We start from the raw sequence: 13,792 nt of genomic DNA, 5'->3' as shown, positions 1-13,792 counted from the left end.
AGTCAAATGCCTTAGACACTATGCCACTAGAGCTTACACACACACACAGGAAATGGCTCACACAGTTGTACAGGCTGGCAAGTCCATTGGTCAGATAGAGACTTCTCCTGACTCATGCAGCTGCAGGGGCCAACAAAGCGAAGTTTAGTAGACAGTATAGCAGGCTACCGGCTTCAGAGGCTGACAAAAACAATATTGACAGGTAAAAGGATTGTTGGCTCACAGGCTGCAAAGGCAAAAATCTCAAGATTGGAAAGCAATATGGCAGGCTGCTGGTTCAAGCCTGGGAACCTATGAGCAAGATGCAGGATCAAGATCCAATAGAAAGCCAGAGAGAGTTTTCCCAGGATGTCCATACACATATTGGAAACAGGCCATACCCCTGAGGAAACTCCCTTTCAACTGATTGGCTGCTCATAGCAGATCTCATCATGGAGGTGCTTACATGATATCAGATCTCATCATGGAGGATGACTAGATCAGAACTTCTAAACCATTTTGAATCATGGTCCAGCCAAGCTGACACACAACAGCCTCATAGCTGTCAATGAGTAAAGGGACAAATTTTCATGAACTATTTTTTTAGCTCATGTAACCACCAAGTTCTTGGTTACCATGGAAACATATTCATTAAGAAAAAAATATTTACGCTTCTAGAAGACCTCGAACCTTTGGGAGCCTTTCAATTCCTTCATGTAGGGAGACTCACACTCCTCCAATTTGCAGATTGTTTATTAAATTGTGTAACAATAAAATATTAGGTTGTTTTGAGTTAATTCAAAGTTTATTTTTTTAACAATTGTAACTAGCCTACTTTGAGCCACTTATATATTGTTAGGAACAAAATGATCTCTCTGTACTCACATAGAATGACTGTTGAAATGAAAGCTATGTTTCAATTTCTTTGAGTTTTGATTATTTTTTAGTAGGGTGCTCAAATGCTCTCCCCAGCCAATCCCTCGATGTACTAGGTTCAGACTTTGTGGAAAGGAAAGAGCTGTGGAGGTGAGGCTGCCAGGTAAGGGAATGGCTAGTTTATATTAATGGAGAAAGGCTCCCAGGAGTGGTGGGCTAGATTTCCCAGTTAAAGGAGACAGAGGTGGGTTTTTTTTTTTTTTTTTTGCTTAGGAGACACTGAGTTTGTGCTCGTGGTGGAATGATTTGGAAGAGGATAGTGAAAATGATTGCACAACATGAAGAATGTAATCTGTGTCACTGAATTGTACATATAGAAATTGTTGAGATGGTGATTGTTTTGTTATGTATATTTTCACCACAATAAAGTAATAAAAATTGTATCTGGGGGGAAAAAAACCAAGATAATCAACAATTCAAAGAGTAGCATTTTATTAGTAAAAATGTCTTCCTTATGTTCAGATTACTACTTACGTACAAAGCAGCTGATTCTCACTGAGGCCCTTCTGATGGACACACACACTTTAAGCCCAAAATTGTCAATGAAATCTTCCTCTGTTACAATATTCACTTTCTTCTGCATTGGGTAAACTCTTGGTTCACAGAGAAGTGGTGGCAGAGAGAGCCAATTCTTTTCAAAGGCTCCCCTCATAACCTTCAACTCTTTGAAGGGGGCAGGAGAATCAGTGTTAGTCGTCTCCAACACATTGAAACCTGTTGCTTGATGCATGTGAGCCTGCATTTTACAATTAAATTTCAAAAATAGTTTTAAAAAATGAAATTTGAAGCTAATATTTGTGCAACTGCCAAAGCATTTCTTGGAACCCTGGTTTGAGAAATGACTAAGCAAGATCATCAGTAGGGTGCCACCTACTGTCCTAAGGTTTTTGCTGAAACTGTGTGGAATCTAAAGGAAGCAGGGAGAAGGAATAGCACCTTGAAGGTCTGCACTCTTTCATCGTTAGAGCAAAAGTGCCCTGAAGCAAGTGGGGCTTCTAGAAGGCTATGCGCAAAGAAGGAAGAGCCATTTCAGTAGGATGAAAAGAATTTGATGGTTGAACTTGCGAGAGGCAGATTGTCCAAAAGCAATGCAGAAAGGTGTAGGTAGCTCTTTCCATCTGTTTCCAATAGCCTCCAGTTTTAAAGATAGAAACCACTGCCATGGAGTCGGATCCAACTCATAGCGACCCCTCCTTGGGTTTCCGAGGTGGTATCACTATGGAAGGTTGGGCAATCCTTCCGAGGAGTGGCTGGTGGGTTTGAACCACCAGTCTTCTGATTAGCAGTCAAATGCCTTAGGCACTATGCTGCCAGAGCTCCCAAAGATAGAAAAGCACCTGTATTTTAAAGTTTTGGGAGCCAGTGAGTAGGACTGGAAGAACTGTACATTTTTAAAAAATGGTTTTAACTACTTCTTGGGTCTTGAACTTGACTCGTGAGCTAGAAGTATATAGGGACACTGTACCTGAACATGTAAATCTGAGCTAATCATCAACTTCTGAAATGGGAACATTTCACATGAAAATCTTGACTTCCAGCTTTGCATAAGACAATAAGGACATCTGGCAACAGTGGAAGGTTCTCCCCATGGTGACCCTAGGCTGAAGCTGGGTTGTGGCCACCCCTGCCCACTCTAGAAAGAGCACATGTCCCTCACATCCATACAGGCTCCACCACTTCTTGCTGTTCACCTGAGCTCTCCACCAAATATCCAGATTATTTGCTGGCCCCTGTTGGCATTTCCATCTGCCAACCATGGAGTAGATGATTGTGCTTATGAGACTAAAATTTAAGTGAGGTCATCAGGCAAGGATTGGGATAGAAAGTTTCCTGTTCTCGTTTCTCACAAGTTCTTATAACTTGAGCTTGTGATCTTAAATAAATTATAGCTATTCCCCAAGTCTCAATTTCCTTGTCTGTAAAATGGAGGCTGAAACTCCTGCCCTCCCTAATGTATGGGCTGTAATGAGGATTGAATGACAGTATCTGGTGCTTTATAAACTGTAAAGATTTGTAGTTCAGATCTATTGTTTGTCCTGCCTTACATCCATCCTCTCTTTGTATGGTACCAGCACCCCCGTTTCCTGAGGAAACACCTTTACCCTTCTCAGTCCACACTGGGTGGTGTTTAGTCAAGTCTCAGCCCCAGTGGAGGTCATTGGGTCAGGCTGGCCAGATAGAGTGCTACATTATTGCAGAGACAATGATTGGTTTCGAGATGGGCATATGAGCCAATCAGTGACAACAGAGTCAGGGTCAGGACTTTGGTTAGAACTCTTGAGAAAGGGAAGCTGTATTTTTTTCTCCACTGAACTTGGAGACGGCATGTTGGTCACTACACTAAGAGATGGCAGGTCTGAGAATGGAGCCAACAAAGAGGAAATAAAAATGGAAGTACAGGTCAAGTGGGATCTGGGTGGCATAATCTGAGGCCCTGGGATCCAATACACCTCAGCAAACACATACCCTTTGTTTCAGCAAGATTGAATGGGGCTAACTCATTAGAGTCCCCTGCCCCCATTGGGGGTTCTACAATATTAGACAGACTTGTGAACGTTTGTTTGGTTTGGATTCATTTCCCTCAGCACTCTCTGAGTCCTGGGGTGCTCCTGCCGTGGTGGCCAGCTCTTCTCTCTGCCTGGACTTGACCAGCCACACTGCCTTCTTGAAGTTCTTGATAGGGTCCTGCTGTGAGGTTCTTGATGAAGGGCATTGGAAACGCTCACGGATGAGATAACCGTGTCTGGTGGGAGCAATGAAACCATTTGAGGTTGGGATAATTCTGTTCACCACAGCATGGACAAACTGGACAGTCAGCAGGGTGCCTGTGGGGGTAGAAGGAAGGACACAAATGAGGAAACCAGGGAGAAGAGGTCCAATATCTCATAGTCTGGGATTGACTACATGGGGTCAAATCCATGTTATGCCCCTCATTAGCTTGAGCATGGCATTTAACCTCTCAGAGCTCTACTTGTCTGATATGTAAAATGGCAATGATAACGAACTTATCTGCCAATAGGAATTTTTAAAAACTTTATTTTTTAACGCATTTTATTGAAATATAATTTATGTACAGTAAAATACACAAAACTAAAGTGACATGGGTCAATGCATTTTTTTTTCCTGCAGTGTTCCCTCCCCTCCCCTCCCACCCCTGACAACCAACAAAGAAAGTCTCCTTCCATATATAAACCTTTCCTTGACCCTCCACAACAATGGACTAATACTATACTTGTCCTTCTGTGATTGACTTATTTCATTCAGCATAATGTCCTCCACCCACAGAGCTGGTGCAGGACTGGGTGGTGTTTCATTCTGCTGTGTATAGGGTCACTATGAGTTGAAGATGACTTGATGGCACCTAACAACAACAGTGTCCTCCAAGTTTGTCCATATTATGTGTTGTTTTGCAGACTCTACTTTATTCTTTAGTGCTGCATAGTGTTCTGCCAATGGAAATTTTGAAGATTTGAAGATACCATGCATATCACATACATGGTATGCTTGGTAGTGGGTTTGGCCCAGAATGAGCCCAATACATACTTTTATCATTGGAGGAGAAGTAGGAAAAGAGGTTGTGAATCTGACCAGGATGGGCTTTTAAGGCCACAATTCTTAGCTCTCAGCTTCTGATCCATCTGTGGCTTTTTGCCAGGTGTATTTGCTACATTGTATTAGACTACAATGTGTTGGATTTTACTAAAATTAATCCAGACATTTATTTGCTTTGTGACATTGGGTAAGTCCCATAAGCTCTTTGAACTCCACCTTCTTCAATTTAAAATGGGGATAGAAATGACACTTACCTTCCTGCCAGTGTCATAAATGTTCAGAGAGGTAATACATGATGGGTCTTCTCTATAGAAGATAGTGTTGGAAAATGACAAAGTGTGAGTGTAGGAGACAGTTTTAAACCTCAATCTACCTATTCCTCACTCTGTGACCTTGGGCAAGTCACTAGCCTCTCACAGTATTCGCTCTATAAAACACTGTTGAAATTGTTGAATATGAAATGAATCTGCTCTGTAAAATTCCAATCAAGTCACAATAAAAAATTTTTGATGCTGTTGAAATAATTAAATGACTCAGTGACAGTGCCTAGTACACAATTCATATTAACTGTTGCTAATGTCATTTTCACGTAATATTGAAAAAAGCAAGAGACATTGGGTTTTCAAAGTAGTTACTCTTAAATAGCCTACCCCTAACATTTGCAGGGCCTAAACAAGAGAACAAATCTATAAAATACAATATTTAAACGTAAATCAAGCTAAACAGCCACAAAAAACTGTTGTCATTGAATGACTGACTGTGGTGTAATAAATTACTTAGTGTGGCTTTTCTACCCATAAGTCTTTGTAAACTCCAAGGTAGGATTTTCTATGGGCAACTGAGGAGCTCCTGATTGCTGAAGTTGTCCACCTGGAGTATTTCTGTTGGGAGTGGCACAAAACAATGTTCTGGGAGGTGCCCAGTCTCTCTCAAGTGCTTAGAGCTCTGATGCTATGATTGGCTAGTTGACCACTCTGCCGGGCTCAAAAGGAGGCCTCCTAGAGGAAGAAATCTCTCTGACTGCTGGTTGAGAAAGATGTGCTGCTGAAAGAGACACGGGCTCCTGAAACACATGTTGCTGGGAAAGAGACACAAGGAGACACACATCGCTGAGTGAGACATTGAGGGACCAGCACTGCTGGGAAAGAGACTGTGAGAGACTGTTGGCAGAGGGACGGTGGGCTGGGAGAGAGACTGAGCATTTTTTTTTCCTGAACCTGAATTGTAGCCTGTGGTACTTCCCCAATGAACTCCATAATCTGTAAGTTCTGTGTGGCCACTGCAGCGAATTATCGAACCCAGGAGAGAGGTGGTGGGTGCTTTGGGAGGAACGGTTGGTGAAAGGGCTGGAGGGAGGCAGTATGTCTGGCCTTGCAGTAATAGGCCTTGGGTTACTGCTGGTAATCCTGTCTTCCTCTTGTGGGATTACAGGAGGTCAGAACATGTGGCCTCCTTGCCGTTTTTGTACTGACTCATGGCAAATGTGTGTCAGAGTAGAACTGTGCCCTACAGAGTTTCAGTGGATGAATTTTTGGAAGTAGATTGCCAGGCCTTTCTTCTGAAGTGCCCATGGGCAGGCCCAAATTTCCAACCTTTTGGTTAGAAGCTGAGCATGTTAACCATTTGCATCACCCAAGAACTTCAAATCAAGCTAACATACTGTTAAATAAAACATGTTCTGTCCTTCTGCATCGATGAGTGTCTCTTTAGAATAACCCAGAAGGCCAGGTTTGGATTGAGAATTCTTGGGCTCCTTAGAGTTCAAGGTGAAAGGTGGTAGTGTGTGAAATTGTCTGTGGCTTGCCCAACTTCTCTTCCCATCCCCAGCTCCATCTTGCATCTCCAGGGTGCTCATATATATACATATGGACCCTGTCTGAACCCAGGCCCCACATCACAATCCCACCCACACCATTCCATGGAAACTCCCCAAGTCTAGAAGCACTCACACAGCAACACAGTCCACTCTCCCAAGAGTGGATCAGGGGAAGGGGCCAACATAGGCACTAAAGAAGAATCAAGGCCATGTGAAGAGGACAATCTAGAGTTTCAGATATTCAAAATAGTTTCTAGAAGAGGGCTGTGGGCTGCTGGTTGGGGAAGCATTTCTGCCCTGCAGGCACTTTCCCAGCACAAAGGGTCCCAGCTGGAGAAGAGCAAAGCAGGACACTCTAATGGCCAAGACCCAAGACACAGCCCTTCTTCTTCTCAGATAAGAAAGTCAGTCCTGCCCTGTTATGGATTTAATTACATCCTCCAAAAACATGTGTGTAACTCCTAACCTCTATGCTTGCAGTGAGGTGTTCTAGTGGTGCAGTTGTGGAATGCTGAAGTGGAAGGCTGAACCCCTCACTGAAAATTACAGAACTTTAACAGACTAGCAGGCATGATTAAACTAGTAGTTGTCATTGTTAGGTGCTGTCGAGTTGTCTCTGACTCATACCCACCCTATGCACAGAATGAAATACCACCCAGTCCCATGCCACCTCCACTACCCTTGCTATACTTGAGCCCATCACCGCAGCCACTGTGTCAATCCATTTCATTGAGGGCCTTCCCCTCTTTCGTCCACCCTCCACCTTACCAAGCATGACATCCTTCTCCAGGGAATGGTCCCTTCTGACAACATGACCAAAGTAGGTGGCACAAAGTCTGGCCATTCTCACTTCCAAGGAGCATTCCAGCTGCACCTCCTCCAGGACAGATTTGTTAGATCCTTTCGGAGACCATAGCACTTTCAGCATTCTTTGCCAGCACCACAACTTGAAAGCATCGACTTTTTTCAGTCCTCCTTATTCATTGTCCAGTTCTCACATACATATGAGGTGATTGAAAATACCATGGCTCGTGTCAGGCACACCTTAGTCCTCAAAGAGACATCTTTGCTCCTCAGCACTTGAAAGAAGTCCTTTGCAGCCAACTTGCCCAGTGCTATACATCGCCTGATGTTTTGACTGTTTCTTCCATTGGTGTCGATTGTAGAACCAAGCAATGTGAAGTCTTTGAGAACTTCAATCTTTTTTCATTTATCACGATGGTGCTTATAAGTCCAGTTGTGAGGATTTTTATTTTCTTTATATTGAGATGTAATCCATACTGTAGACTGTATTCTTCACTCTTCATCAGTTAGCGCTTCAAGTCATCCTCACTTTCAGCAAGCAAAGTTGTGTTGTCAGCATATTGCAGGTTGTTAATGATTCTTCCTCCAGTCTTGATGTCACATTCTTCTTCATATAGTCCAGCTTCTTGGATTATTTGCTCAGCATATAGATTGAGTAAGTATGGTGAAAGGATACAACCCTGATGCACTCCCTTCTTGATTTTAAACCATGCAGTGTCACCTTGTTCTGTTCGAATGACAGACTCCTGGTCTATGTACAGGTTCCTCATGAATACAATTAAGTGTTCTGGAATTCCCATTCTTCTCAATGTTATCCACAATTTGTTATGATCCACACGTTAAAGTACTTTTGCATAGTCAATAAAACACAAGTAAACATCTTTCTGATATTCTTTGCTTTGAGCTAAGATCCATCTGACATCAGCAATGATATCCCTAATTCCACATCCTCTTCTGAATCCAGCTTGCATTTTGGGAAGTTCTCTGTCAATATACTGCTGCAACTGTTTTTGAATTATCTTCAGTAAGATTTTACTTGGGTGTGATATTAATAATATTGTTTGGTAGTTTCCACATTCTGTGGGATAACCTTTCTTTGGAATGGGTATAAATATGGATCTCTTCCAGTCAGTTGGCCAGGTAACTGTCTTCCAAATGTCTTGGCATAGCTGAGTAAGTGCCTCCTGTGAGGCATCCATCTGCTGAAATATCTCAATGGGTATTCCCTCAATTCCTGGAGCCCTGTTCTTCACCAATTCCTTCAGTGTGGCTTCGACTTCTTCCTTCAATACCTTCAATACCATTGGTTCTTGAACATATGTCACTTCCTGAAATGCATGAAGATTGACTAGGTCTTTTTGGTACAGTGACTCTGTGTATTCCTTTCATCTTCTTTTGATGCTTCCTGCATCATTCAATAATTTGTCCATAGGATCTTTCAATATTGCAACTCAAGGCTTAATTTTTTTCCCTCAGTTCTTTCAGCTTGAGAAATGCTGAATATGTTCTTCCCTTTCGGTTTTCAAACTCCAGGTCTTTGCACATTTCATTGTAGTAATTGGGTTTGTCCAGTTGAGCTGCTCTTTGAAATCTCTTCAGCTCTTTTTTTTTTTTTTCCATTTGCTTTAGCTACTCTCCACTCAAGGGCAAGCATCTCTTCTGACATCCATTTTGGTCTTTTCATTTTTTTCTCATCTTTTCAATGACATTTTGCTTTCTTCATGGATGATGTTCTTGATGTCTTCTCATGATTCTTCTGGTTTTCAGTCATTGGTAGCCAATGCATCAACTCTATTCTTTAGATGGTCTCTAAATTCAGGAGGGATATAGTCAAGGCCATATTTTGGCTCTTGTGGACTTATTTTAATTATCTTCAACATCAAGTTGAATTTGCATATGAACAGTTGATGGCCTGTTCCACAATCAGCTCCTGATCTTGTTTTGGCTAAAGATATTGAGCTTCTCCATCATCTCTTGCCACAGATGTAGTCCATCTGATTCCTGTGTACTCCATCTGGCAAAGTCCATGTGTAGCCACTGTTTGTGTTGTTGGAAAAAGGTATTTGCAATGAATAAGTCGTTGGTCTTGCAAAATTCTGTCATGCGATCTCCAGAGTATTTCTGTTGCCAAGGCCAAATTTTCCAATTACTGGTGACTCTTCTTTGTTTCCAACTTTTGCATTCCAGTCACCAGTGATAATTAATACATCTTGATTGGGTATTTAGTCAATTTTATACTGCAGAAGTTGATAAAAATCTTCAATTTCCTCATCTTTGGCTTTGGCAGTTGGTGTGTAAATTTGAATAATAGTAATATTAACTGGTCTTCCTTGTAGGTGTATGAATATTATCCTATCACTTACAGCATTGTACTTCAGGACAGATTTTGAAACATCCTTTGTGATGGTGAATACCACACCATTCCTCTTCTAATTGTCATTCCCAGCATAGCAGATTCAAAATGGCCAAAACCAGTCCATTTCAGCTCACTAATGCCTAGGATAGGAGCTCTGGTAGCATAGTGCCTAAGACACTTGACTGCTAACCAGAAGGCTGGCAGTTCAAACCCACCAGCCACTCCTTGGAAGGAAGGTTGGGCATTCCTACTTCCGTAGTGATACTGCCTCGGAAATCCAAGGAGGGGTCGCTATGAGTTGGGGACAACTCGATGGCAAATAACAACAACAACAATGCCTAGGATATATAAATCTTTGTGTGTTCCATTTCAATTTTGACAACTTCCAGTTTTCCTAGATTCATACTTCGTACATTCCATGTTCCAATTATCAACGATGTTTGCAGCTGTTTCCCCTCAATTTGAGTTGTGCCACATCAACAAATGGAGGTCCCAAAAGCTTTACTTTATCCATATCGTTAAGGTTGGTTCTATTTTGAGGAGGCAGCTCTTTCCCAGTTATATTTTGAGTCCCTTCCGACCTAAGGGGCTCATCTTCATGCATTGTATCAGACAGTGTTTCAGGGCAATTCATAAAGTTGCCTGGTAATGTATTAGACAGTGTTTCTCTGCTGTTCATAAGGTTTTTCCCTGGCTAATTCTTTGAGAAGTGGATGGCCTCTTCCTTTTTCCTAGTCTCAGTCTGTAAGCTGCACTGAAACCTGTGCACCATGTGCAACCCTGCTGGTGTTTAAAACACGGGTGGCACAGCGTCAAGCCTCACAGCAATGTGCAAGCCACTACAGTATGACAAATTGACAGACAAGTTCATATCCTTTAGCTATTCAAAATCTCTCTGCCCTCTCCTTACCTAGATCCTACCTGGATTCTGCCGCTTTTTCATCCCCAGCATTCCCTTCCATTCCTGGCTCTGGGGTGGGGCATGTCTGAATATAGACATTCATCATAGTGACTAGCTTGCTATTTTCCCCTCTCTTTCGCTTTCTTTTAAGTAAAAAGAATAGCCAACCTCTTTACAGATGCTGAGTTCTTTAGATTTGTTATTTTCAATTATGTATTCTTCTAAGCATAACCCTTTCCCATGACTGGTTTCAGATGAGAACCATAACCTATGAAACAAGACGACCCTGGGAAGAAGGACACTGAGTGAGTGACCAGGGAAGAGAAGAACAAAGACATTCCTGGTGGTCCAAGTGATCTTCAACCCTCTTCCTATCTCCCTATATAATCATCTTTACCCCTTTGCTCAAGGAGACAGACATTTTTAAGAAATGATTCTCACTGTCTCCTTGGTTATCGATACTCAATAAACTTTTTGCTTTCACTCTTCAACCTGTTGTGATGGGGATAGAGATTTTGTTTTCCAACAACACAGTGTTTAAAGCGTTTGGTTGCTAAATGAGAGATCAGCAGTTCAAACCCACCAGCTGCTCTTACAAAAGAAGGTGAAGCAGTCTGCTTTGGTGAGACAGTGAATTACTTTAATGGCTTATCTTGGCATGGTCTTTGTGATTCCCACCAGATTACCAAGTAGAACTATGCAAATATAAAGGGATTGGATAGCTTGTGAATAATGTATTTGAGGTAGATGGCATCCTTGTTGGGATAGGAGCATGCAAATAAGGTGTATGGTACTCTAATGTGGGAATTGGTTAGTTTTGCCATCCTGCTAGGCTTAAAATGAGCCTTCCTAGAGACAGAAAGGGGAATCTCACTGCCATCAAGAGAAGTGAAGTGGAGCATGTCCTTGTACAGGATCCCTGCACTGGACTTCCTTGACAGAGATGACTGGCAGAGATGACCACAGAAGAACCAAGAAGCACAAGACAGAGCAGTGGGCTTGCTGGCCTGCAGAGTGAGAAAGCTGAGTGCCTTTGGGCAGGAGTCTTGCTGGAGGAGTGGGGTGCATGTAGGTGTAGTTACACAACTAGCTAAAAGATCTTTGTAAGGCTTACTTGCGAGAGTAGGGCAGAGTCCAGGCCAGAGGCCAAGGGCCAGAGAGGCGTGCCTGAGGGCATGGCTGAGGGAAAGTTGTCCTGATTGAAAAGTTGTATCCTGAGTACATTCCTGAACCTGAATTGTAGCCTGTTACTTCCCTAATAAACCCTAAAATCATGAGTATTGTCTGTGAGTTGTGTGTGGCCATTGCAATGAATTATCAAACTGAACAGAGAAGTGGGTGCTGTGGGAGGGACAGTTAGTTCAGAATTGCCAAAAAGACTGGAGGGTGGTGCCATATCTTACCTCACAGGAATAAGCCTTGGGCTGCTAATGGTGATTCTGTCTCCCTTTTGTGACGGTAAAGGAGGTTAGAAGATGCCACCTCCATGCTCTTTTTGCAGCTTCCATAGAGATTTACAGCCTTGGAAACCCTATAGGGCAGTTCTGCTCTGTTTACGGTTGCTATGAATTGGAATCACTGCATGACATAGGGTTTGTTTTTTAGTTTTATGCTGTGGTTACAATCTCAGGTGGAATGGGTTGTCTTTGTTATGCTAATGAGACAGGATTAGTGTAGGGTGTACCTTGAGTCAATCTCTTTTGAGATCTGAAAGAGATGAAATAACAGGCAAGCAAGCACAGAGGGAGATGCCAAGCCACATAGAAAACTTCAAGGAATCAGGAAATAGAAGCTGAAGAGACAAGGACCTTCCCCAAGACCTGACAGAAAGAGAGAGCCTTCCCCTAGAGCTGGTACCCTGAATTTGGACTCCCAAACTGTGAGAAAACAAATTTCTTTTTGTTAAAGCCACCCATTTGTGGTATTTATGTTATCACAGCACTGGAGCTCTGGTAGTGTAATGCCTAAGGCACTTGACTGCTAACCAGAAGACTGGCAGTTCAAACCCACCAGCCACTCCTTGGAAGGAAGGTTGGGCAATCTATTTCTGTAGTGATACTGCCTCAGAAACCCAAGGAGGGGTCGCTATGAGTCAGGTCTGACTTGAGAGCACATAACAACAGCAACAACAACAGATAACTAAGACATGCCCTAACGCAAAATGGCTCACCAAATGGCCAACAAGCATGTGAAAAGATGCTCAGCATCATTAGCCATTGTTGTTGCTACTCACATCAGTCCAACTCACATCAATCCCATGTGTGCAGAGTAGAACTGTGCTCTACAGGGCTTTCAATGGCTAATTTGTCAGAAGTAGAACACAAAGTCTGTCTTCTGAGGTGCCTCTAGGTGTGTTCGAACCACTAACATTTTAGCTAGTAGCCAAGCACTTAACCATTTGAACCACTCAGGGACCATTAGCCATCACCCACCTCCTGACATCTAGTCAATTCCAGCAGATAGCAACCCTAGGACAGAGTAGAACTGTGCCGTAGGGTTTCCAAGGCTGTAAATCTTTATGGGAGCAGACTTCCTCATCTTTCTCACATGGAGCGGCTGATGGGTTCAAACTGCTGACCTTTGGTTAGCAGCCAAATGCATTAACCAGTGCACCACAGATCAAAACTACAATGAGATACCACTTCACTACCACAAATGGCTGAGATTAAAAAAAAAAAAAGGAAAATAAAAATTGTTGGTGAGGGTATGGAGAAATTGGTACCCTTACCCATTGCTAAAGGAGCTCTGGTGGCGTAGAGGATAAGGCATGTGGCTGCTAACCAGGTCAGTGGTTCAAACCCACCAGCCACTCTGTGGAAGGAATATAGGACAATCTACTTCTGTAAAGATTTACAGCCTCAGAAACACAATGGGGATCACTACAGGTTGAAAATGACTCAGTGGCAATGAGTTTGGTTTCTTTTTAGATCCATTGCTAGTGGGAATGCAAAATGGTGCAGCTGCTGTGGGAAATAGTTTGGTAGTTCCTCAAAAAGTTAAACATAGACTTACCATATGACTTATCCACTTGTGGGTATATGCCCTGAAGAAGTGAAGATAGGAACACAAAAAAAACCTGTATGCCAATGTTCACAGCAGCACTATATGCAATAGTATTGCATTGGGCAAATTGGTTGCACAAGATGTCTTTACAATGTTAAAGAGCAAAGACGTCACTTTGAAGACTAAGGTGCACCTGACCAAAGTCATGGTATTTCCAGTCACCTCATATTCATGTGAAAGATGGAAAATGAATATATCAGAAGCTCTGGTGTCATAGTACCTAAGGCATTTGACTGCTAACCAGAAGGCTGGTGGTTCAAACACACCACCTACTACTAGGTAGGAAGAATGGGCAATCTACTTCCATAGAGATACTGCCTCGGAAACCCAAGGAAGGGTTGCTATGAGTTGAATCAACTCAATGGCAGCAAGTTTTTTTTTTTTT

The 13,792-nt window shown here is 42.5% G+C and overlaps 1 protein-coding gene across 1 annotated transcript in view; it reads right to left on the bottom strand.

Moving 5' to 3' along the window:
* Positions 1-3,444: 3,444 nt before the first annotated feature.
* NWD1 (NACHT and WD repeat domain containing 1) overlaps positions 3,445-13,792 on the bottom strand; it is a 117,203-nt gene continuing 106,855 nt past the window's right edge. The window contains 1 exon segment of the mRNA XM_007945452.1: positions 3,445-3,740. Within this exon segment, the coding sequence (XP_007943643.1) occupies positions 3,445-3,740 (296 nt within the window).

The sequence above is a fragment of the Orycteropus afer genome, unplaced genomic scaffold (assembly GCF_000298275.1).
Source record: "Orycteropus afer afer isolate SDZICR_OR568_19922 unplaced genomic scaffold, OryAfe1.0 scaffold00136, whole genome shotgun sequence".
Taxonomy (NCBI): domain Eukaryota; kingdom Metazoa; phylum Chordata; class Mammalia; order Tubulidentata; family Orycteropodidae; genus Orycteropus; species Orycteropus afer.
This window is presented reverse-complemented; position numbering and strand designations above follow the sequence as displayed.